Source organism: Drosophila biarmipes, chromosome 2R (genome assembly GCF_025231255.1).
Source record: "Drosophila biarmipes strain raj3 chromosome 2R, RU_DBia_V1.1, whole genome shotgun sequence".
Classification (NCBI taxonomy): Eukaryota; Metazoa; Arthropoda; class Insecta; order Diptera; family Drosophilidae; genus Drosophila; species Drosophila biarmipes.
The window spans coordinates 23134453-23160234 of NC_066615.1; the positions used below are offsets into that span (position 1 = coordinate 23134453).

The window sequence follows — 25782 nt, forward strand, 5'->3', positions numbered from 1 at the left end:
CCAGTCCCCGACATCGAAAATAGTTTCGCATTTAAATTTGCAGCAATATAATTTAGTTTATGCTCTTGGGCTTTGGGGAATTGAATTTGCACGCATGCACAATTGAATCTGAATGCAAAGTGGCTTCGATATCGAATGCATTATTAATTTACCGCACACACATACGCACTCAGGCAGGCGGAAGGCGGCAGGAGCAGATGTCCTTTGGCCGCCTTCGCTGTCCGACACCACCCACCCGCCCCGCACACCGGAAATATTCATTGGTTTTTCACTTTCGCAAAAAGCCAGGACATTGATACTCGTCCTGCCGATAATGACGATGATGATGATACTGGCATTCAGGATGCCGGCGATACATGCGAGAAAGAGAATTTCAAATGACCATTTAATGTGATTAAGCCGGGTCTTAGGGCCTTAGGTCTGTGGCTTCGAAGGCCTGCCACTGCATTTTCAATTTCTTATCGACGCCCGGCATTCGGTTTCCTAATTACGAAGCTGCCTGGGAAAGGGTGCGGGTCATGCGATTACCTTAAGTAGCAGAGGAGGGCGGGAGCCATAATAGAACTGGGCGCATTTACGTATTACCCCAGGTGTGGTTGGGCCTCAGTGTGGCAGATTGAACGTTTCCCTGAAGAACAGAGAAGAAACTAACGGATCTAATGAATCTGGTGTTTGGATCACGATTGTAAAACAATCTTTTGCATGCCCAAAAGTATGCTCTGAATTAATATTAGGCAGCCAAAAAAAGGTTAAAAGAAAACCTTTTTCTAAATAAATCATGGAAACTTCTTCATTTGGTCTAAGGTTGAAGCATTTTCTCTGCAGTAATTAAAACTAATGGTTAGTTCGCAGTTTAAACCTTAAACCCAGTTTAACATGTCCGTCCCTTAACCAGTTAGATACTTTAAAATGACTTTAAGCAGGGGTAAGACTCCCGCATGAAATCGATAAGTTGAGTACACCGCACAAGTACAACCAGTGCTTTTCCGGAGGAAAACCTAAGTAGATTGCACACCGCACCCCTCGCAGCCCTTGCAGCCCGTCACGAAATTGAGGCTATGTCATTTGTTTAGTTTGTTGCCTCAATTATTTAGCAGCAGGGCAGGACCAAAGGCGGCCGAGGCGAGGCCTTTCGAGACAGGACACTCCGTAGAAAAGCACGTGTGTGCGAGTGTCCTTGCGGTGTTTATGCAATTACATAAATTCTGTGTGACAATTTCGATTTGGATTTTCTTTTATTCAGATTCAAATTATGCCTTCAAGTCCATCAGGGCCCGGCACACTTGGGCTCGGTTATAAAATATTTATTGCCGGCAAATAAATCCCACACACTGACACGAGCAGACGTCGTTATGGTAATTAATTTCAATCCAACACGAGACCTGGCATAATCTTATTTATGCGACTGTGCCTGGGCGCTGGGATTTGGCATTTCTGATTTAGCATTTGGCATCTCCCACCTCGGATTTGGTACTTTTAATTTTCACCATGTGCAACTGGCTAATTGATGGGCCAAGGCGGAGGTGTGGCTCCAAGGAACGTGTCAAGATCTTGAGAATCCTTCCCCCTTCGACCGCAACAAAATCAATTGCCTGTCCGGGCCTGGCCAATATTTGAGCTGTGCCCTGGCTCATGCAAAATTTAATTTTAATTTCCAGTGAGCAAATGTTCTAAAGTGAGAACAAGCCAATTTCCTTTCCCAGCACTCTGGGCATACACACTTTAACCACTTGACTGCACTGCGGCTTCGAATTGGGCTTGAACGCTGCCAAAAGTCAAACACCGGCCAAGTTTTGGCCTCCGCCTCGATCTCCTCCACTACCGTGTAGTGAGGTTCTGCCAATTGACATGCAGACTGCCTGGCAGCCGTAAATCGGCATAAATAATTCATTATGGCCGCCTCGTTGCGCATAAATCAAGTGCCTGGCCAGGGCCCACACACAGCAGGCAAAGCCAGCTCTAAACGCACTTAGAGAGCCGAAAAATATAAAACACATGAACATATAAAAAGGAAAAAAGTACTGGAGATGCCGGGGATTGAACCCGGGGCCTCTCACATGCAAAGCGAGCGCTCTACCACTGAGCTACATCCCCCTTGCGGAACTGCCGGACCAAGATGCATTTTGCACTGGCGGCAGGGAAGAGCGATAGGAGGACCAGGTAACAGGACGAAAAGGATAAGGGGGTTGCGTTAGTCCTGGGAATCAACTGGTTATTATAAATAGGAAATATTCCTGGCATAAGTGAAGAATGTACAAACGTTTTCTGTATAATTTAGGTTGTTTATCTGCCTTGACACATCTTTAAGTTGTTTAGTTGGCTAACACATATTTAAAAGCTTTATAATTAGTTTTTAGTTGTAGCTCTCTACTAAGACCAGAAACTAACTATTAAATGTGTTTCCATCTGTTTCATTCCACCAACAGTGGCTGTTCTGCTGTGAAACATTGCTTGTTTCTCATTGCCGCATGAAAAGGTCTGCATTACTCCATAAGTTTGCAAGGCAAAAGCAACTAAACTTATCTTTTCACCTTATTTTTCTCTACTAAACCATACTTTTAACATACTAACGCTGAGTCGCCGTCCGTCGCTTTCATCCACCACTCGCTCGCTTCGAATAGGCACTTGGCCCGCCCGTTGCACATGGGGGATGTAGCTCAGTGGTAGAGCGCTCGCTTTGCATGTGAGAGGCCCCGGGTTCAATCCCCGGCATCTCCAGTACACTTTTTTCTTTTTTTTTCTCTGAGCGATCAGTACTCACATGATATTATTCAACCACTACCATTTAGCGATCGTCTGTATCCACAGTCTCGCCCGTTTTTTGCTCCGAAAACATGCGCCACGATCATCTGGCGGAGTGATTCCGATTCTGAGATCACAAACCCAAAAAAAAATCGATTCGCTTCTTCGTAAAATCGATAAAGTGATCCATGTGCCCACCAGGCGACCAGAAGCGGCGGCAGGCGGCAGGCGGCAGGCGGCGTACCGCTCGCTCGCTGGCTACACGCCCGCACGATCGCCCCTGCCCCGCCCCGAGAGCGACAGACAGATGGGGTGAGTTCGCACACGATTCACCGGGAGAGCCCGCATGGGTACATATATAGGTGTGTATGGCCAGGCGGGTTTCGCTCGAGAGCGTTGAATTGAATCGGTTCCGCCGGCCTGCTGGCTTTCCTTACCGCCTGGTCGCTCGCCCAAGAAGATTGAACGATTTTTGCACGGTTTGGGGTTTCAAAAGTTCACTCGAGTTCCGTTCGGTCGAATTCGACGAAAGATAAGGGGACTTTTCACTGGGTTATCGGAGGGGTTTGGGAACCTCTGGATACTTCAGGGTTTCTCCTGCATATCTGGAAGCATCTCCTCATTGCGAATGCAATTTAAATCATTTATTACGCAAACCCCCGTGGGATTAGGGAAACTTTTTTACTGCAGCTGCCCGAAAAGTTTTGCCAAAATCCTCGACAGCCCAGCCTTGGCTCCTGGGCCTGCACTGGCACCTTCTTTCCTGCTTTTGTTGATTTCGCCTTCCGTGCATATAAATTTGTTGCCTAATCCCACGACGTTTTCCGGGCGCTGCATTTAATGCCGCACCATTTGCCCATTTGCCATAAATATTCATGCAAATCGACGGAGATAAACAGCGAAATCGAGAAGCATAGCAGGTGGCGCCCTGCGCTCGGCCCTAATTAAATGTAGAGGAGTTGCGCTTTAAGTGCAACGGCCCGCTCCAAGTGGCCCGCTCCAACTTATTAGCAATCCCATAATTGCCGTACTACCCGTAGTTCTGTTTGCCAACCGCCCCTCCCAGGGTTCTGGGCCCAACTTTTTCAAAAACTAATTAAAACGATAAGGGCAGCGAATGTCGCCTCGGAGTCCCGAAAACGGAATATTACACTGGGGAAAATTGTGCCAGCTTATATATTATATTAAGAAGTAAATAGTAAGGTACTTACAATATTTGTTGTATACACATATTTTGAACAGAGTTTGTTCTCTAAACACTATTTGAATTAAGAACGTAATTATGGTACACTGCTTTTTGACAACTCATTTTTCCGCCTGCAGGGTTCTCCTCGCCTTTCCATGGCAATGTTTATCTAAAGATCGGGCCAAATTTGCATTGCCACACGGCTTTGTTTGTCGCCCACACACGTGGGGAGTAGTGAGGAGTGGGCGAGGGGCGGCGAAAGTCAATTTACCTGAATGGCCGGGCGGAAATTAAATAAATTCCATGAGCACACGTCAGGCGAGGCAGCCGAAAATGACAGTTGTCAGCTGTCAGAGCGGGCTCAGAAGTACAGCTGACCACGTGTCCATAGGCCACAGCTGATGGAGCACTGGCGCCCAGCGCCACCACCCACTCCGATTGCTAGATCAACAGCTGAGATTCGCTCTGCTTGGTGCTAGCAGGGCTCCACTTCGGTGTCGGGGAGTTCGTTAGGAGCTGGCAGCGGACTGCTCTTGCACCGGGGCCAGAAGAGGGATATGCAGTGCCCAGAGTCCCCTTCGCTCGCGATTGATTTCCATACAGGCGGGGCACTGGCCTGGAAACATCGGTGGACACTGCTGATAAGGGACGGACAATGGGTATTAAGGCGGCTCGAAAGCGAAGACAATGGAATAAGGGTGTTACGGAAACAACGTGCTTAAGAGCGAAAGCGAGCGTACGACAGCCAAAATAATGCACTTCGATGTTCGCAGGCACATTTCGGAAATGTTCGGGCGGTGGGTTAAAAAGAAATGTCATACAACTTTTAACAGGCATAAACGAATTGTGATTATTTTCAACTTAAAAGAAGGTTCTAAGTAATTCAACTAGTTAGTTTAGTTTAGTTGTAGCTCGAAAACCTTTTAAATTTCGAATTTACTTTTGATTATTTATCATAGTCGCTTTGAAATACATTAAAATTACGATAATTTCGACAAATAGCAGCAAACTTTTGAAATTGAACTCACCACAGTGGTGATCGCACCGCTTACGCAGCCAAAAAGTATGCAAGCAAAATTTATATACGCGTTACGCAGCATGTTGCTGCAACATTTTTCCTGTTTCTGATACCAAAATACCGGTTTTTTATATTTATTGAAAGTATTTTATCCTGAAAGTATTACTCATTAAAATTTAAATTAAATATGATGGTTTTTGTACAGTTTTAAAAGTCGTAAGAGAACAAAAAAAAACAAGTAGGTAAGGGATCAGTTGAAGCTATAACAATATAAAATAAAAACAATATTAGTTTAGGTCTGGCCTCCACCGACAAGCAAGAGTTGTACCCTTACCTCGATGGGTGAGGAGGAGGAGGGTCCTTCGCTAAAATGTGTAAGGAAGGCGTCAGGAAGAGATATTTCCGATTTTGTACAAATTGAGGACTTCACCGAACTCGAACCTCCCCCTATTTTGCGTCTGCATCCAAACCGCCAGCCCAAAAGTATGCAATAGACTTGGACAGACGGCGATCGCGCTTACCTGCACTCCAGCTGCGCGACCGGAGGTCGGGCCTCACCTGAGGCCGCAGAGCCCGAAATCAGTTACGATTCGCCCGCGAAAGCGCTAACAACGTTCCAGCGGATCCCAGCGAGCGGTAAAACCGCGCGAAACACACCAGGAAGGCAGCAGCAGCGCCGCGCACAGCCCTCTCTCGCTCCCCCACGCCATTCGCCGTCAACAGTTATTCGCCGAGAGTTTTGTGACTTTTTCGCGTACTTCGCTTTCGTTTCGTTGCTCGGCGGCTCCTCCATTAAAAACAAGGCTCCACACAACCACAGCGCGCGAGTGTAGGTGACGGCGCTTGCACACCGAAAGGCAGTGTGCGACAACAACAAAAACTGCAGCCTGTGCCACTGTACAACACCACGAGCAACAGCCAACACAGCGTTTGGAAGGAAATTCTCCGGTCTGCCCAGCGGTAAGTCGGGGGGTGGAGTTCCGCAGCCTTGAGACAGTTTCGGAGCCACTGAACTTGGCGCAATGCGGGCGGAATTCCAATGGGCTCCGCTGGACACAACACCTGCCCCACAACGTGCCAAACATAAATGGGCAAAATGCGCGGCATTGAATCATTTGCCGTGATTTGACCAAGCTAAAGTCCACCTCGCTCGCCAGCCCCCCAATTGAAAGCCATGAAAATAGCGTTTTCAATAACTGAAATTAAATAAACAATTTACACACGCAAAGCGGTTAGCCTGGGAGGGGGAGGGGGGCGATTAGGCGGCGGAGGAGAGGCTGCAACCAGCCTTAACGCGCACACTGGCAGAAAATCGGGGGTCCCCTTGAAAGGCCTTATGGCCTTTAACCTAGGGATTAGATTAGATTAGATTAACGAAATTTTGGGAATTTACAGAAACAAAAATAGCAAATATTGGAATTTGTATGTTAAATCAAACCAATCTTAAGCAAATCCAAGCAAGTGTTGTAAAACCAATCTTAAGCAAACCCAAGCAAGTGTTGTAAAACCAATCTTAAGCAAATCCAAGCAAGTGTTGTAAAGCCAATCTTAAGCAAACCAAGCAAGTGTTGTAAAACCTTTTCATAAAGATCGATTCTTCTGTGTGCCAGCCATTGTTATAAAGAAGTCTCTTAGGTCAGCAGTGATTAAGAAAGAACTAATCCCGAAGAAGTCTTGGTAGTTACATTTATTTATTTAACAAAATTAAATTTAGACTACCATACTAAGCCTAATGGATCTTTTCATGAGTGCTGGCTACTGGGGCTTTCGACTCGAAGTTGCAGTCGCATATATCTTGATTTTAAAGGACTCTAAAGCTATTTTTCCAGCTAGAACACCCATAAAGCCTCTATCTACCCGCTTTGAATACGACACTGTCAATGCTGGCAAAATGCTTCGGAACGTAGGAACAAGTGTACAAACATAGGCACTTCCAAGATACCGCAAAGAAACAACACTGATAAGCGCTTTGCATACGAAGAGGTTGAAGATATTTGCGCCGTGCGCCCAGCTGAATCAATAGACTGAATGGGCCAAATTAAAACCCGTTTACTGCGAACCGCTAATGTGCCGCCCTGTTAACTGTTTTGGTGCACTAGCAGCCAGCAGCCAGCAGCGTCTTACATAACATTGTTTTGATTTACGGATCGCATTGCATAAGGCCGTTTCGAATGCGACATGCATGCGATTTCGGCGCTGTCTCTGCTTCTCGCTTATCGGGGGCTCTCTCTACCCGCTGCCCGGGCACTCCCCACAGTGAACACCCCCTAAGACCCGAGCCAAGTGACACTCGGTATTCCAGCTATGTCCCAAGCAGGTTTCTGCGTCTTGGTCTTTTCTCGTTTTTGTTTAGGCTTTGCCTTTACTTCAGTTTTGGCTGCTAGTCGCTGGCTGCTGTTGTCAATTCACCGGTTTACTCCACCTGATCGGCTGGCTGTGCACTTGTCGCGTGTGTGTCTGGTTTTCCACTGTTTTTGTGGCTTTTTCTGCGGCACCTGCCACGACTCAGATCCGATCTCCTGCGATCACTGGCTATGCTAATTCGATTAGGGTCTGCGGCTGCGCTGTTTAGCGATCGGTTTTGCATTTTCTGACACATTTCACGGGGCTGGAGGCGGAGATCTGTGCGAGATCATTAAGAACGTCTTAATCGTAACCCGTTCTTGAAAGGGGAGTGGCCTAGAATGCGCGGAATTCTGCGAGCGAGGAGGGATACTATGCGAAAAGGTTCCCCTTAAAGGATTGGCTTTTCGTACTCAAGACCTTCCCAGAAACGATCATGGGCGATAACAACTAAACACCTTGTTTTAGCCAGAATTCCCCACTTTGACTACGAGGCGAGCCCAATCTCAGTAGATCGCTCGTGTTTCTGCCAGCAAACAGCTGGCTGCCAAGGCCAGAAGTGATCGCAATCGCTCTGATCGTATTTTCGAACCGCAGCCTTGAGTTCTGAATGAAATTTTGGGCGAAAACAAACAATGATAGCCGCCGAGCTGCCATAGAATTCGCAGAGCCCAAGCTATTCATCATATTTTGGCGAAGATGAGTCGTGACCCACGAGGTTCCCACATCCACTCGTTTGCATTCCAAGAGGCCTGCGAAAGTCCCCGCCTTGCAGCCTCTGTGCACAATGGGTGCTACCTGAATGCAGTATAAATTTAGCTTGCAACTCTGAGGCGGGTGTGCTGGCAAGGCAAAAATTTGCACACCTCGCTCGCTTATTGTTTTCGCATTATTACCACTTCTACTTGAGCAGGCGATCATCATTTTTCTAAACGTTAATTTATAGTGCTCTCAAGGTCTCTGCGACGCAGTCGGTTCAAGACTATTATATAAAAGCAAAGGCTAGACTCTCCCGCGAGCCACAGTTAATACTGGTATATCAAATCGAAGCCAGGAAATTTTACTTTTCGCCTTTGATAAACTTTCGAAAAAGAAGATGGGAGAGATGGCATAAATTATACAAAGTATGTGCCTTACCAGGTGGAAGGGGCGAACCAACGAAAACGAAAGCCCCATCCCGGTCGTAGTTCGGGTCTGGGATCCCTCCCAGAAAGGTTTCCCCCTGCCCACTCCGCTGCCTTTTGTTTGGCTACCGGACAAAAGACCCAAACGAGATTCAAGAGCCGAGGAACGCCTAAAAACAGCAGCAGCAGCGAAGCAAGTACAAAGCCAAAGATATTTCAAAAGGCCAGCACCAGGCAGCGCCGGAGAGGAGACCAGGCCGACGAGCCAAAAACAGGTTCTAGAATCAATTTTTATTTCTCAAGCTCAACCGAAAAATAACTACAGAAACAGAATAAAACGAAATCCAAGACGCGACAGGAAGGGAAGTGGCGACTTCGGCAGACCGAAAACCAAATGCTCTTCAGGGAAAGGGTTCCAAAATTTAAAATAATCTTTTACTATTTCAACTTCAAAGAAATAAACTTAACTTTGAATAAACAATCTCTATTGTTTACATATATTATATATATTCTGCATCTTCCAACCATTTCCAAGTCTCCATCTTTCCAGCACCCTTTCTATAATCTTCATATAACCCTCTTGAAGGGTATCTCGAAAATATTCGCCGGCGAACGCTCGAAAATATTTGAGGCAGCCGCAGCATCGAAATGAAATTGGGTAAGAACCAGGTTTCTACAGATACAGAGATACAGCTTCTAAGTGGCTCCCCCCGCTGCCCCTGCGCCCCCCTCGCGGCGATCTTTATACCTTTTTCTGATTTTTGTATTACTTTCTGGCTGCTAAAAGTTTCTGTACTCGGCCCGCAGTGTCGTCAGCGGTTGGATTTGTATCTGTATCCGTGTGCGGGTATCTGCGAGCTCGCTGGTGTGCGCTGCCACATGCACACGTTCCGCCAGATACATTGCGCCCAGAATTTTCAGCCAAGTTTTATGAGCTTTTTTCGAGGGGCCAGCCGAAAGAAACAAGTCGGCTACACGGCTTACGGCCAAAACAACTTGTGTTGCATCTGCAGCGAGACTGCTGGGGCAGCGTTTTGGTCTTTTTATTGACATTTCCTCTGTCTCGGCGAATTCTATAATTTTACCCGTAATTTCCCCAGCTGTCTCTTGGCTGGTTTCTTGTTTTGGCGACTCTGCAAATTGCTTATTAAAGTTTTGATTGATTGCCGAGTACGCCCTGAGATCCGCTGTGCGAAAACCCGAAACGCCCTGGGTTCGACTCCTCTTGGGTTTCTCTTTTCCCACCGCTTTTTTCTCGCTAATGAAATGTGCGAGGTGTAATGGCAAGATTCACTTTTTGCAAAACAGTTTTAATTTATCACCGAGCGGGGCTATTATATGGTAAAGAGACGAGAGATCGGAAGACCCAAGGCTTTTTATGGTCACAAAGAAATACTTTGTAGCTGTCTTTGAGGCATAAATAGTTGGGTGGTGGGCCCCTAGAAGCTTTTCTAATTTGAAAACAATAAACCTGTTTGGTAAGAGGACAGTTCCTGACCCCGTTTCCATGTGACCAGTGTAAGTAGCTCGTGAAAACGCTGATGGGCTCATCGCAATTGAATTAATGGACTTTGTTTGTTATGGGCGCGGTTTGATTAGCCAGACCAGTGTCTACAGTCAGGTGTCTTCTTCTCCCACCTCCCACCTGCCCCGCCCGCAGGTGTCTCAGTCTCTGAGTTGGGTACTAAATCTCGTCTTAAGTTTGAGTTCCTGAGCTCAGGGGCCAGGCGGGTCAGAGCCAGGTTTACATTCACATTACAGCATTCGCCATTGTCATTGAATAATAGAAAAAGTACACTACGAGTGTAGGGGAGAGGACGACTCGACCATGGAGTACCCTAGATTGGCCCTTCAAGTATGAGGACTATCTATTTACTACTCAAGATTTACCGAAAACAAAAATAGTAAGAAATAAATTTGAAAATAATCTAATATGTTGTACTGAGGTTGAAGTGTACTGAGATTAGTAGGTTTTTCGTATCTAAGAACACCATTTTGAAAATGTGTGACAACCTTTATAAAAGAACTAATGAAGTGGGACTTGGCGGATTTTCGCATCCGGTTTTCCCTAATCTCCTAGGCTGTGACAACCCTCCGCTTTGGCCCAATACTCCCTGGGTGCCTTGCGCATTAGCCACTGGAATGCCGAGAATAAATAATCATAACCAGTTTTGCAGAGTTTTCCAGCTGTACTCGAGGTATTTGCTAACCGTTCTCGGACTCCCGCGGCGCAACAACCGACAGTCACCCAGAAGACGCATCTCCTCGCGTCTGTGAGACGAAATCTACAATCTTTTGCGCGGGGCTGCTAATGATTTGTTATGGAGATGGGCGCAAGTGATTCATGGGTGGCTGTAAACTGTCGCCACCTCTGTCACATAAGCTCCAGGTGCTAAACGCACCCTGAACCGACGGGGCTCTAATCGCTTTGTCGTCATCCTCCGAAAAAGAGCCCCGTAATTAGCCATTCATATCAGCGAAGGTGGACAAGGGCAATGGGCCAGAAGTTCTTTAATTAAAATCAGACCTGATAAGATAGCCGCCCCGAACCCGTAGCAGAAGAACAATATTTGATAAAGTCAAACAAGAAAATTAAAATGTGTCTTAAGTTGTTGAGATAACGGCAGTGCGGCCCAAAGAACCGGTGGAAATCAATTACAGGTGTCCCTCGTTGGAGTCCGAATGGCACAGCATTGAAATGGATTCGTTGTTTCATAAATCGTCGATCACGATCCCCAGATAGTGAAAGTTCTTCCTGCTCGGGTTTCACCTTTCCACATGTTTTATTGCTGGCGTAAAATCTCGGTTGGGCACTCCAAGTGAGCCGGCGAGTGTCGTCAGCCTGTGTTTAGTTTATTACGCGGCCTTTAACTTTAGTCACTTTTATAAACAGCGATTATCATCGTTGTGTGTGTTGCTATTGTCCGCCAGCGAATTTATCATTGCCATAAGCTGATATTTTCACTATTTTAGCCAGCTCCAAATGGCTTGGATGCGTCGTTCGAGCAGTGCCAAGGCCTTATGTAACAGGTGCAACTGAAACGCCAAGCTATTTATGGCCTGGCTAATTGAGATCTAAGGGGATTTTGGGCGTTCATAACAGCTTCATTTGAATGTTTTATAGCGTATTACGGCAGGAGCAACGCCTTAACACTAATTTAGAGAGGTAATCCATCAGAATTGCCGTTTCCCCAAGACAGTTGGAAGTCCCCGACGAGTGCCTCGGGCAACCCTATGGTATCTGATTACGAATGCGTTCCCATGAATTGATATCTCAAAGTCCCACTCCCCGTCCGCATCGGATGACTCACTCACTTAGCACTCGCTGTGCGAATTTCTCGCCCAAGATGAATTTGCATTTAATTTTTATTGTGATAATCCCGAAATAAACCCCCTGAGCGAAGTACTTGGAAGTGTAGTTTATCTCAAATGTGGGGCCGTTTTCCCTTCCACTTCCTAGCTTATCGGATGTGATTAAATCCGCTCCGATGTGCGAAAATCAAACAATACAACGCTCTTAATTAGAATTCACTTGGAAGAATGCCGACCGGGCCGAGTGTTCCCGTTGGGAAATTTCCGAGGTGCTCTGTAGTTCTGGGGACTAGTTATGGCGGGTGGCAGTGGGCCTGGGAGTCCCTAACCGAATCGAAGGCAACTACCTGTAAGTGCCTAACGGCTAATTCGCTAATGATGAGAAGCCGCTTGGGCAAACAAACAGCCAACAACAATGGGGGCCGTCTGCTGTCCCCATGCGGGCAGTCAGGGGCGTGCGAGGGGGCTCTCCCCGGCTTGCGAGTGATAAAACCTGCGAGTATGTGTGTACTTCATGCTTGATTGCAAATTCAATTAAAGTTTGCGCAGTCCGCTAAGCCCGAGAACTGGAGACGGAGCGACTGACAACGGGAAACCGCTTGCCAGGGCAAAAAACCGATTTATGAACCTACGAAAGTCCACAAGTTACTCGGCCTGCCAGGGTCTTCCATTACCAAACAATAAGGGAATTGATTGATTTGATATTAATGTAACTTGCCTGTACCAAGTGCACTTCTTCACTGAAAAGTGTATGTAAGCTCGTTCAAATAAATAAGAAGTGCGCTTCTCACTTATTCAAGAAGAAAAATCACTTAAAATAAATACGGCCACACCAAAAAACGAGTATAGGACTTCTCACTTATTCCAGAAGAAACGTTCTTGATATCAAGTTTTTACAGGTATTTAAAACTGATATCTGCGGATTCATTAAGCCCTGATTTGTACCTCATAAAACATTTTGTTCGTGACCAACTGGCAACAAATTGTTTTCATAATTAGCACAAATTTCGTACGGCAAAGAGCCCCTGATTAGGTTCTATTTTTTGCAGCACCCATCTTCAATTACATTTAATTGCAGTTTTAACAATAGTCGAGTGGCTCATCAGCCTCAAACCCAGTATTATGTGTTTCGTTTAATTTCTGTCTATCAGTTTAACGATTTCTTTGTTTGGGGCCTGTCTACGATGTTCTGTGACGTTTTTCAACCGCCAGTTCCGCTTCCCAATAGAAATATTAATCGACTGGCTGAGGGCCACAAACCCACATTCATGCGAGTGCGGACAATTATTATTATTTTTATTATTATTTCGATCTCATCCCGTGCAACCCACCCAGAGGCCCTGCCTGCCCCGGAATCCCCCAAAGTGTCTTATTGTCGGTTCTGAATTGAATTTTTTGCGCCTCATTGTTTACCTTTGAGCTGAATTAAAAATCGCTTACAATGGAAGCTGGCAACTGGCGATTGGCGGTGGGAAAGTCAAGGTCGTCCCCGCCCACACCCCACAGCCCGGGAACACGAGCTCATCTTGTTCCAATAAATTAGGCCCCAAGGAGGCGGAGGGGTGATTGTCCCGGGCTGATGCCGACACTCATAAATCTGGCGATGAGTCACTTTCAAGCAGCAAGAATCCAAAACAAATCTTTAAAAGCGAAAAACATATTAGGTATAAGAGGCAAACGAAATTCGAGTCGGGGCGGAACTCAAATACTTTGTAATTCGCAATGCCTGAGACTGCGACTGGAGTTTTTATTTTATTATCCAAAGTTCAGGGCTCTCCAGAGCGGGCTGCTGCACTCACCGCCCGAAATTACGGGCAATTAATACCGGAGCGGTGATTTCAGGCACTGCGCTGACGAAAAACGATGTGCCTCCCCTCACTAATTAGCGAATTAGCAGACAACAACAACAAAAGTACTTATTAATTGGTTAGGAATATCTTAAAAAGAGGAACTCCTATCCCTATATAAATAAAAATATAATTTTAAAGAAAATTTAGGCACATCCTGCGAGTTCTTTGCATAAGCTTATATGAACTTGGGAAGTCCTAGAAGTCTCTTCCGACTCCCTTAACCATAATATAGTCTAAATAAATGTTCCTATTGTATGAAGAAACAACTTAATTTAAAGGCGTAAACTTTTAGCTAACTAATGTTTCTACCTTTCTTCATATTTCTTATCTTACTGCCAAAAGATTTATAAATTTATATCAAAAAAGGTAGAATAATTTGTGTAAGCAAGAAGGCTGTTGACATATTTCTTCTATAAGTATTTTTAAAGATACTTTTACATCTAGGAAACTAGATCTTAAAATAAAATGTCTTTCGACTATGTTTATTGCTCCAAGAAACCTACCATAGTAGAGGGTAAGAAAAATGTTTTAACTTTTAGACCCCCAAGGTACATTCTTGTTCAATGAATGCCTTCATGAGCTTCAGCCCATTCCGAGCCAGAGTTATTTACGCTTATTGTAAGCAATATGTGGGCCATACTTAAAAATAGATTTCGCTAATGCCCTGTTGCAACTTTTTAGGAAAATCACGTTCCTTTGCGGTGAGTGTGTGCGGGTGCGATAAGCGGGCGTACTAAATCAATTTTGACCCATGAGCACATGCGAGTGGAATTTCCATTTGCCAGTTTGCCCGTTTGCCCGATTCCAGAGCCAAAGTGGAGCGGCGTCGAAAACAAAACCCAAACTTAAGCACGGCCATAAACGGTACTTTGAGAGCAATTACACTTGTGGCCAGTACTTGCCAGATACGCCCATCGAAGCTATCGCCAGGCCAAAGGCCCAAAATAGAGCCCCAAGCCACGTACTGCGGATCGGCGCGCTGGACTTCTTGCCAGGGTCGAAACTTGGGGCGGCTAATGTGGGTCAGCATATTGCCAATGTCGGTCGTAAAGGGAGTACGAGTCCGCGATAAGGTGGCCAAAAACTGAATGAACCAGGGCCTCGTTATCTTTCGGTAGTCGCTGCCCGCCATAAATACACATTTATGTGGGTATCTACTGGAGTTGGTTGATTGCTGCCCTCAAGCCGCCACAAAAACCAAAACTTAGTGACGAACTAGGCACGGCAGAGTGGCATTTCCATTCTCCAGACTCATGTATCCGCCTGCCAGAGAACAACAGCTCATTATGAAATCTGGCCTTATCAGCAATGTTTCCGCGCCAAATGAGTTCCTCCCGGCTGATTAGAGAAGCGAATTGGATTGATCTTCGAGAGTCTATTGTGCCTGAAATATAACTTAGAAAGTGGAGAACAAAAAGCATTTCATTCAATAAAACTCACTGAATGCAAAACAGTTCGTAGTTCCCCAGGTATCTAGGCTTTGCACCGTTTTTAGGAAGAAACATTCTTGAAATCAAGACGAAAGTGTTCTTAATCTTGGCTCACTCTTGAGCTTAATTCCTGTCCATCTTAAATAATAAAACATCTAAAGTAACATTTTTAAAAACACTTCTGCATCCTTGTCTTTCCAGAAGCCAAGATGTCCACGCCCACTTCCCCGAAGACGCCCACGCCGCCCACCTTGCCGCCGGGCGTGACCAAAACGTGCCACATAGTGAAAAGGCCCGATTTCGATGGCTACGGCTTCAACTTGCACTCGGAGAAGGTGAAGCCGGGACAGTTCATTGGCAAGGTGGACGCCGACTCCCCGGCAGAGGCGGCTGGCCTGAAGGAGGGCGATCGCATCCTGGAGGTGAACGGGGTGTCCATTGGCAGCGAGACCCACAAGCAGGTGGTGGCCAGGATCAAGGCCATCGCCAACGAAGTGCGCTTGCTGCTCATCGACGTGGATGGCAAGGCCACAGAGACCAAGCCTGCCACGCCGCCAGCAGCGGCCTGCAACGGAAACGGAAGTGCCAGCCAGAACGGATACGAGGGCACCAAGCAGGAGATGCCCGGAGCCAGTGCCAATATCAGCAGCATCAGCATGGTGAGCACCAAGCGATCCTCAAACGCCAGCAGCATTCAGAGCGGCAGCACCATGAATGCCTCCGAACTGGATGTGGTCGACCGGGGACTCCCGGCACCCCCAGCCGCGGTGGCTACTCCTCCTCCTCCGAGTGCTGTTCAGAACGGCAGCAAACCCTCTTCGCCTTCGCCGGTTAACAACAACACCCTGATGAGCACGCCCCCACCGCCCTCGGCCACCAAGGCCGGGCTCAACAACAACGGCAGTGTCTACAACACCAGCTCCAACGGCAACGGCACCACCGGCATGACCACGCCCATCACGCCGCCCCCAGCGAGCGGCGCCAATCGGGCGGGCAGCCTGAACTTGCCACTGACAGCCGCCGAAATGCGGGCCAAGCTGGCCTCCAAGAAAAAGTACGATCCCAAGAACGAGAGCGTGGACCTCAAGAAAAAGTTCGACATCATCCAGAAGCTCTGAGATGAGGCCGTAGGAAAGGAGTCCCCAACACCATACTTGTTATAATGTCAGGATGAGGAGCTAGATCTGGTTTTGTCAGGCATACACCACACAATATACAATATGTTTAGCTAGTAGTACGCAGAGTCACTTATTAACTAAGCAAGTTTTAATTTTATTAGCCCCTAAGGAAGAAGAGCGACCAACGATGGTGGGGAAGGCCGAAAGGATGGAGTACACCTACCCCGCGAACATCTATTTACGTACGACAAACACGTATGCTTCAAATTCAAATATGGCAAACTCCAATGGCAATGTTGCCCTGGTTCACTGAACAACTTTCGTTGAATATGTACTTAGTTTTGCTTGTATTTTTGTAAAGTAAATAAAGCAAAAATATAAAGAAATACTACTGTGTCTTTCAATGGGGCAGCTGATCAAACAAAAGGCGAGTCTGACTTGGAAATCGTGAGAAAGAGGCTGAGAAAAACGAAACTCTTTCGAATGGCTAAATATAAAATTATAATATCTTTCTCGCATTGCAATAATTTTAATTATTTGTACAAGTAACTGTATCAACCAGGTTTCTTAAATGTTGCAGAGCCGATGTTTAGATGTTTTAAAAAGAAACCACCGAGCTGTTTTAGAAAAACCTATCAAAAGCCTTATTTACTTGTAACGAAATTAACACCTAGTTGGCCCTAAAACAGGCTTCCGCAGAGATTAAAAAATAATTAGGATTGCAGCTCCTGGCGCTTAAGATTACAAAGTGCAGCAGCCACTATGATCATTTCGTCAAGATATCCCAGTAGCGACTTTTGTTGAATAGCCGAATGACCGAGAATTCGGAACTTCCTAAGGCTTTCGATCATATCGCGCATTTGGGCTCGGCAGGCGGGTTCTTGGGCCTTGAACGTGGGCAGTTGGACGGCAGGAGCTCGCTTCGAAGTGAGTGCCCCGTCTACGACGCTTAGGGATTGCTGGTTGGCCAGCTGCCCGTCCAAACGTTGGGCCTCAAACTTGCTAAGCGATCGCTTTGGTTCCTGCGCGGCCAGGCTATCATCCTCATCCGCCGAGTCGTGGGGATCCTCCGCCTCCGATCTGCGAGCACGGGGCACTGCTTTGCCTGGTTCCGCGCACAGTGTCAAATACTTCGGTATGACATCTCGGAATCGGCTGGCCTCGAACAACTGAATATCATCGCAATTGCCCGGAAAGGCACTGGACACATAGCTGATAATGCCTGTGAAGCGGGGACAGTAACTTAAGGTTCGATATCCGAGCCAAAGCTTACCATTTGTGTTGATGCAGAATATGAACTTGTAGCTGTCGCTGCCCAGTCCCAGATCCATAGCCACATCCGTTTCCACACACTCGATGAGCGAGCGAACGTGCATCAGATTGGCCCGGTAGTCTAGTGGTGTGTGCTTGAATCGCTCGTTGTGGTGCCGGGCATCTGGCCAGCGGATCAGAGGTCGGAGGTAGCGGGCCAGCTTGATGAGCGTGCGCTTGAACGAGTCCTCGACATCCGATTCGCTCAGCTCAAAGTGCTCGGCCAGCAGAGCAAAGGGTTCGTTCTGCCGCAGTTTTCTTAGAGTTATGCAGCAGTCCAGATGGGTCGCATTGGCACTGCGGCAGATGTATCGTTTCAGCAGTGCAAGGTGCTCGGGAGCCACACCCAAGTGCAGGAGGGGTGCTTGCTCCACCAGACTAAGTGTCATGCTCCGCATGCTTCTCTGCGCCTGGGGAAGCTCCCTCTTGATGAATACTGCTTGACGCACGGCGGAGGAAACTCTGGAATCAGCTGCCACAGTTGGTGTGGATTGGATGGAGTTCCTACCACTACTTGATGTGGATGGTGACGCAGTGACTAAAGCTGGGGCCGGCGCCAGAGGCGTAGTTTGCGCTGGCCTAGTGGTGGCCTTGATGGTAGTGTTAGGCGGCAGTGAGCTGATGGCCATGCCCAGGCTTTGTGACGCCTTCCTCCCCAGCATCTGCAGCTGGCTGCCGGAGGCTCCACTTGAACTGGGCTGAATCACGTACTTGGGCGTCTTAAGTACGGGATCTAAAATAATAAAGCCGTGTTAGTAAAAGTGTAATAATTTAGTATATTAATGTTGTTTAAATGTAAAGCATACACATTTTTGTAATATTACTACATATATGATTCTCGAGGTTATTAATAATATTATTTTATATAATTTTTATTAGCATTTCGTAACTTACATCCCACTGTGCCAGCTGGTGCTGTTGTGGTTGCTCCGGCCGCGGCTCCAGTTGTCGGGGGTGCTGCCCTCTTCATACTTTGCCTTATGAGAGCTGGTATTTTGTTCAGAACTATGCCCCCCGAAGTGATCCGCACCGTGGCATTTCCCGCCTCGAATTTCGGCAATGGTTTCTGCGGCAATAAATTAAATTACTTTGCTTAATGCGAATTGCATTTCTCTGTTGTGCTCGGCACTTCACACATGTTACTTAACAGCTGTTTGCGCATTCACGGACAGTCTGGCAACGCCAAACGACAACAAAGAGGCAAAAAGTTGTTTATACATTTTGCAGACTATTCTGATTACCTTCAAAGTTTGCTGAAGATCCTGTGTTTTCGGGCGTATAACCACGGCGGGCGGGGCGGGCACCAATACGCCGCTCGAGTTTCGAAATTTTGCAATTGTCAGCGCCATCTAAGCGACTATCCTTTGCTTTTTTACCGAGAGCGAAGCGTCCACTTTACCGTTGTTAAAAATAGCTCTGAGACAGGGCTGCCAGACTGGCGGCGGACTTAACGTGGCTTGCTAACAGCGGCTGTTTGGTTTGGCGCCAAATTTGAAAGTTCGAGCGCCAAAGCTTACACCATTGTAGTGCAATTAGTGGTAATTGCAGTATTTGATATTTCGAAATGCAGAGCAATTTGGCTGCGCGCTACGATTACTGCCCCCGAAAATGAGGTCATTGCGCACTTGAAGAGCCGTTGCTTATGTTTTTAACTGTCTTTCGTGGCTATTGCGATTCAATTGCAAATGGAGCCGATAAATGTGCACGTAGAAAAATGTATGTCTTTATTAGATACATTATTAGATACTTAACTTTAAAATAACCATGATTGAGAAAGGTATTTTATGAAAGGTATCTGAAATCAATTAGGCATTTCAGTGAAAAATGGTTTGCACATGTAGTACGCTTGTAATTAAAGCCTATTCGGCTAGGCTTTTCTCCCCGTGTATCCATCAATTTGTTGGCAATCCGTGAATTTGTTTTCCCTCCTAATCTTTTCTGCCATTATGACAGCCCCCATAATTGCGAGTGTGTTGCCAAGTTTCAGCGAGTGTTGGCCAGAGCTTCCTGCAATTAATTTGGCAGGTGATGACGCAACGGAGCGCTCCTTGCATAATGAACTGGCCAGAATACACACATTGCATCGCCTGACACTAAGTGGCAACTGGTTTTCTTTCATTTTCATTTCGGTTTTCCTTTTCCGCGGCCAGCGTTACGTGTCTTTCGATGGCCATGGCTCGCTGGTCAATTTTCACTTTCACTTCCCCTGTGTTGCGCCCGAAACCCCATTAATTTACGCCTGCTGTCAGTGTTTCTTTAGCTTATAATTTAAATAGAAATCGTAGGGGTCTAACACAATGATAAAAGTACTAACACATTTGGCTTAAAACTGATGCGGAAGCCGTTTCGTGGCTTCCGCCAGATCTCGATGGGAGTAGCTAGTTAGTTTGTCCTCTGACTGCTACTCCCCGCTGGCTCTCCCTCTTCTGCTCTGGCTCCTCTTCTTCTCCTCCTCCTGGCCGGAAGAATTGCGCGAATTCTTCGGGCCCTTCGTCTTCTCCTTCACTCCTCCCGCTCGTGTCACCCGTTCAACGTCCAGCTCAACGTTGCTGCGTGGATGCATCTGCATCGGGGGATGCAGATGGACTCGCTGTTAGTGTCTCGCCTGCTCCTCCTAATCCTCGTTCTCCTCCTGTTCGTCCTCCTCTTGTGCTCGCTTTCTGTGCGTCTGGCTCTGGGCTCTCCCGGGCAGTCCCTAGTAGTGTCCATGGCCGTGGCTGTGGCTGTGGTAGTCGTGGTGGTCCTCGTGGTGCTCGTGGTGCTTGAAGATCGGCACCTCGACGTGGTACTTCTCCGGCACGGGGATCTCCTTGTGGATGGGCACCTTCACCTCCGAGTAGACGGGAATGGGCTTCTCGATGGGCACCTTGACCTCATAGGGCACGGGCTTCTCGACGGTGTAGGGCACCTTCTTCTCCACGGTGTAGGGCTGGGGCACGGGCACCTTCACATGGACTGGGTAGGGTTTCTCCACCTGCGATGGAAGTGGGGTGTAGGAAGTGGGTAAGTTGCGGGCTGGACTCTTATGGTGCGTTGGATTATAGGTCCCTTCTAATTTTCGGGAGTCTGTTTCTGGGAACTTCACTCACCTCAACCTTGTAGGGCTTGTCGACGGGCACCTTGACCTCATAGGGCACCTTCTTCTCCACAACGACGGTGTACGGCTTCTCGACCTCGACATCGTAGGGTTTGGGCACTTCCACGTCGTACGGCTTCTCCACCTCGTACTTGACCTCGTAGGGCACCTTCTTGATCACCTCGTAGGGCTTGGGGACGGGAACCTCGACCTTTACCTCGTGGGGAACCTTCTTGATCACCTCGTAGGGCTGGGGCACTGGGACCTTCACCTCATAGGGGATCTTCTTGATCACTTCGTAGGGTTGGGGCACAGGAACCTTCACCTCGTAGGGCTTGTCGACGGGGATCTTAACCTCATAGGGGATCTTCTTGATCACCTCGTAGGGCTTGGGCACATGGACGGGCACTTTGACGTACTCCTTGACATGGACAGGCACCTTCTTCTCCACGATGTAAGGCTGGGGCACATCCACTTTCACCTCGTAGGGGATCTGTTTTGGAGGATTATTGTGAAGGGGTTATCAAGTGTTAGGGACTTTTCGTATCATGAAATAATTTATGAAAGTCATTTGAGAGATTCTTATAGAAAAAGGATTACTCCTGGAAGTAATACTTGGGTATTATATGATGCTGTAAAATGATTATCTAAAGGATATAATATTTTATCCAGTTCTTTAAGATTTCTTATAATTGATATAGCAAAAGATTTCGCCAGGAACTACAATTACGGGATGATGTCCGAAGGACCTCCAACAATCAATGTAGGACTTTTAATATCAGTTTAATTTGAAACTAGCTTGTTGAAGACCTCGTGAAAGCAGGTAGTCTTGATGATAGATTTCAAAGGACTCACCTTCTTCTCGACGGTGTAGGGCACGTGCTTGGTGACCGTGTAGTGGACCGGCACCTTCTTCTCGATGGTCACCGTCTTGATGTGCTCGTGGTGGTGCTCGTGGTGGGGCTGGTAGTGGTGGTAGTCGCCCAGGTGGAGGCCCCGCTTCTCCACGGTCTTGCCGTCGCCCTCGGCCTTCTTATCCTCGACTGCCACGCCACAGTGGGCCAATGCCACGCACACGGCGAGACAAGGAAGTACGAACTGCAATATAGGATCAACAGGCACGGTTCACTCTCTGATTCAGATCACTCTGCCCGGAACACTTCGGCTGGGTCCTGGGGACCCGCCCCACTGCGAATCCGCATCGACGGCTTTACCATTCGCATTGTTGAGCTGCTGATTCGACGTCTCACGGGAACAATTACTCCACAATTCGCTGTGCTGCACGGGTAACGAGATCCAAGCTGGGACTGACTCGCTGAGCCCCTGCACTCAGCTTATATACACCGAAAATTGGACGGTCTTGTCTTTCTATATCTCGCAACGCAGAGTCGACGGCGCGGCGCATTCGCAACTCTTTGGCGGCCCGTTGTTGTTGCTGGGGATTTTGGCTTAGTAATGAAAAGTCAGTCGGGCGAACGGTGTTATATGAAAACTCGTTTCGATTTCGGTTTCCACCAAAATCTCAGGGGGGGTGGCTGGTACGGGCCGCAGCACGGAGGAGGCACGACTCCTGCACTGGAGGTATTACAACAAGGTAACCGGGTCGTTATCCTACAGACAATAGCTAGGAAGTGGAAATCTGCGGTGCACAGACCCACAAACGAAGGCGGTCGGTGGCTTTGATTGGCTCGGTATATGGGTATGTTGGCCAAAAACCATGGGATTGCAGGCCGAGGCTTCCGTTTCCATCGGATCCACACCTGGACATATGATATACGATTCGAGAGGCTGGGATTATGCAAATGCCGCGGCTATTGACTCCGGCCCGCTGCAAACCCCGCAGGCCGAAACCCAATAGCCTAATCACAAGCCCAGTGTGGTAAGGGCGGAGACAATAAGAAGGTTAAACTAAGCACAATGCGCTCGGATATTCGATATATTTCACATATGCGTATTTCGTATCGGCTTGTGGAGCTTTATGGGGTCATCCGAAGTGAGTGGGACCACAAAAGATCTACGTTCGTAAGCTCCCCTTACTCTACTCCAGTACTCTAGCTCTGGGCTCTTTGCATGTGGCATAGGTGTCCAGAAGGTTTAAGACGACTAAGAGCTCGTGGTTGTATTGATAGGTCATTTGGACTCACAATAATAGCCTAACCCACATTGTAAATAATAATATTCTTACAGTGCAGTCAGAAAAGCCGCAGTCTCGATAGGGAAAACAAATCTCAAGAGCACTTTTGGCTTGACTTCAAGAACGTTTCTTCTCGATTGACTTGCATTTTATCTGCCCACAACATGTATGAGTGTGTGCTCTCACCAGACTAAAATATAAATTAGGGTTAATTAGTTAAAATTAAAGAAAATCTATAAGTAAAAGTCCTGACACTATAATTGAAGAATATAAAACGTTGATCAACTGCATAGAACACCGTTTTGCAACGTTTCTCCCAGTGCTGCTACACTTTTTTGGCATCATTGGAGTAGCTTGGGGTCAGTGGGTCTTGGACTCTGTGGACGGGGCGCGGAGATACATGGGGATGGGCTGGTCCGAAGCGAAACCGAAACCTCTGACACACGGCTGCCACAACTGGCAATTTGGGGCTCCCTGGCGGATCGTGATTGCCGCCTGTGGGAGCTCACGGCGTGACTGGATACATAGATACGTCTATACATGGTGGATATGCCATCATGTATCTCTCGGATGCATGTGAGCCGCACTCGCGAGTGCGCATTATGTGATGTATGACTGACTGCCTGGCTGCCCGGCTGCCTGGTTGCCTGGAATTTTGTGCAATCACTGCAGTCATTAAATTGAAAACATACTTAGCCGCGAGTCGGCTATTTTAAAATCCATCGTGTGGCAATAGCAACAATTCGACTAAGCACAGCGTCCAAAACAAAAGCCAGGTACGATTTTCTTTTATTTTTGCAAGTCCCCAGCCTAGGCCAAAAAGCAAAAGGCGACAGACGCGGAAGACAGGCCGTAGCATTTACATGCCCATTCCGTTTCATAATCGAATTTAGGCTCCGATTTTTTGCCCGCTAATTGCCCATTGTCCAGTTTTCCCATTTTCCTCCCCGCAGCTTGGCCCACTTCGCTATTGCAATTCCTCGGGCGATTAAGGGGTTCGCAGGCGCCCTCTCGCTCGCTCGCAGCCACCTCTCTCTTTCGCGCGCGCTGCATTGGTCAACGACCTTCACTGGCTTCGAGCGGTGTCTGCGCCTCCTCGCTCCCCGCTCCTCTCGCCACTCCCAAATCTTCAGAAATCTTCGCGCGCACTCGCTTTAACTTCGAAGAAGGGTAACTTGTAATGGCAACCTTGACCCAATCACCAGCCATTTCCATGCGATCATTGTTTCCCTTGTTATCTCGCTGATTTACTGACCGTCGGAGACCGTGCGTGTGGGGTGTGATTAGACTTTAGGCGGCCATAATTGGACAGTCGCGCAGCCGCCAATGTGAAAGTAAGTCTCTCGATTCGACTGTTGCGCAACTGCTTCCTTTAACCCACTTTCACAGGCGGTGTAGCTCGAGACATCTGTAAGCTGTTGTTTTATGCGAAATAAAATATAATTAAAATCGCGATTAAACACCTCGCAAGATAGCTGGTGGCGTAAAACGAGCATAAGAGCAAGCCCCAATTGCCCGAATATCGGTTAGTAAACCGGGTCCTTGAAGTAGTCCACGATTTGGCTGGTTGTTTGGCTTACATAACCATTTAAAGGCTTAATGGCAATCATGTCAATTTGGACTTTAAAGCGGGAAGTGCAACCAACTGGATTGGGGGCTGAAAACCAGCTGAAAAGTACCTAAAAATAGCGCACAAAGGGGCAAGGCCATTGATATAAGTATATTCATAAAATTTATTCACTCTAACAGTGTTTTGTGCCACATTTTAATTTGAATTTTAAATAAATTGAAAAGTAACAGCAAGAGGGTGGCCAGACCAGCTGGTTTAGCTGGCGCCTAATCGGCGCTGCCAACTCACTGACTCTATTTTTAGCTGCTTTTGTAGCAACCCATCTGGCAGCCCCACTTATCGATAAGTTGGAGATGGCACTTTATCCGCAAGTCATTTCAGCGTCAAGTCATCCGGCATTTGTTTGCGATTTTTTGAGGGAAATTAAGGAAAAGTAAGCGCTTTCCGGAGTGCTATTTCAAAACAGACTTGTACAGTACCGCTCCAAATTACAGGCCAGCATGTTTCTCACCCGATCCGAGTACGACAGAGGCGTGAACACCTTCTCGCCGGAGGGCCGCCTCTTCCAGGTGGAATACGCCATTGAGGCCATAAAATTGGGCTCCACAGCGATTGGAATTTGCACGCCAGAGGGTGAGTTGGGGAACCAGCCAAGTAGTCAGCATTATAAAGCCGAGTAAACCCCTTCCAGGCGTGGTACTGGCCGTGGAGAAGCGCATCACATCCCCGCTGATGGTCTCCAGCACGGTGGAGAAGATCGTGGAGGTGGACAAGCACATTGGATGCGCCACCTCCGGCCTGATGGCCGATGCCAGGACCCTGATCGAGAGGGCCCGCGTGGAGTGCCAGAACCACTGGTTCGTCTACAACGAGCGCATGTCCATCGAGTCCTGTGCCCAGGCCGTGTCCACCCTGGCCATCCAGTTCGGCGACAGTGGCGACAGCGACGGCGCCTCCGCCATGAGCCGTCCCTTCGGCGTGGCCATCCTGTTCGCCGGCATCGAGGCTGGCAAGCCGCAGCTCTGGCACATGGACCCCTCCGGCACCTTTGTGCGCCACGAGGCCAAGGCCATTGGGTCGGGCAGCGAGGGCGCCCAGCAGAACCTGCAGGACAACTTCACCAACCAGATGACCCTCAACGAAGCCATCGACCTCTCGCTGAACACCCTGAAGCAGGTCATGGAGGAGAAGCTGAACTCCACCAACGTGGAGGTCATGACCATGACCAAGGAGAAGGAGTTCTACATGTTCACCAAGCAGGAGGTGGAGCAGCACATCGCCAACATTGCGTAAGCGTCCGCGGATTTAATTGGTTTAACTTCAAATGTAATGTGAATAAATGGATTCTAAATCGATCTGATAGAGGGTAATGCTGGTCTTTCCCTGGAGCCTCTCACTTGTTGCTTCTTAAGACTGTCAAGATGAAAGTTAGTTTAAATTGAATTAAAGGAGGAAAAGTTATATTGTAATTGTGTTTTATCCTAAGTTAAAAATCAGATTAGCTGGTCAAAATTATAATAAGATAATTATGAGATTTCGATGTACCCATTGCCATCTTTCGGTAGAGC

General features: G+C 47.5%; 4 protein-coding genes and 2 non-coding genes across 6 annotated transcripts; 3 read left to right on the plus strand and 3 right to left on the minus strand.

The window, feature by feature from the left end:
* Positions 1 to 2022: 2022 nt before the first annotated feature.
* On the minus strand, positions 2023 to 2094 carry Trnaa-ugc (transfer RNA alanine (anticodon UGC)). The gene has a single exon. It is a non-coding gene; the product is annotated as a tRNA-Ala (tRNA).
* A 552-nt stretch (positions 2095 to 2646) lies between these two features.
* Positions 2647 to 2718, plus strand: Trnaa-ugc (transfer RNA alanine (anticodon UGC)). The gene has a single exon. It is a non-coding gene; the product is annotated as a tRNA-Ala (tRNA).
* Positions 2719 to 5539: 2821 nt separating this feature from the next.
* Positions 5540 to 16511, plus strand: LOC108022650 (Na(+)/H(+) exchange regulatory cofactor NHE-RF1). The gene is made up of 2 exons (XM_017091707.3): positions 5540 to 5906; positions 15207 to 16511. The coding sequence occupies exon 2, from the start codon at positions 15215 to 15217 to the stop codon at positions 16121 to 16123; it is 909 nt and encodes a 302-aa protein (XP_016947196.1). The 5' UTR covers positions 5540 to 5906; positions 15207 to 15214; the 3' UTR covers positions 16124 to 16511.
* A 230-nt stretch (positions 16512 to 16741) lies between these two features.
* Positions 16742 to 18843, minus strand: LOC108022651 (uncharacterized). Its single transcript, XM_017091708.3, has 4 exons — positions 18676 to 18843; positions 18329 to 18500; positions 17397 to 18167; positions 16742 to 17345 (listed from the first exon to the last, which is right to left on the minus strand). Exons 1-4 carry the CDS (start codon positions 18781 to 18783, stop codon positions 16837 to 16839), a joined length of 1560 nt encoding a protein of 519 aa, XP_016947197.1. The 5' UTR covers positions 18784 to 18843; the 3' UTR covers positions 16742 to 16836.
* Positions 18844 to 19679: 836 nt separating this feature from the next.
* Positions 19680 to 21805, minus strand: LOC108022652 (skin secretory protein xP2). Its single transcript, XM_017091710.2, has 4 exons — positions 21725 to 21805; positions 21366 to 21608; positions 20524 to 21003; positions 19680 to 20408 (listed from the first exon to the last, which is right to left on the minus strand). Exons 1-4 carry the CDS (start codon positions 21731 to 21733, stop codon positions 20130 to 20132), a joined length of 1011 nt encoding a protein of 336 aa, XP_016947199.1. The 5' UTR covers positions 21734 to 21805; the 3' UTR covers positions 19680 to 20129.
* A 2686-nt stretch (positions 21806 to 24491) lies between these two features.
* LOC108022653 (proteasome subunit alpha type-5) lies at positions 24492 to 25569 on the plus strand. Its single transcript, XM_017091711.3, has 3 exons — positions 24492 to 24647; positions 24709 to 24847; positions 24906 to 25569. The coding sequence occupies exons 2-3, from the start codon at positions 24715 to 24717 to the stop codon at positions 25505 to 25507; spliced, it is 735 nt and encodes a 244-aa protein (XP_016947200.1). The 5' UTR covers positions 24492 to 24647; positions 24709 to 24714; the 3' UTR covers positions 25508 to 25569.
* Positions 25570 to 25782: the final 213 nt, after the last annotated feature.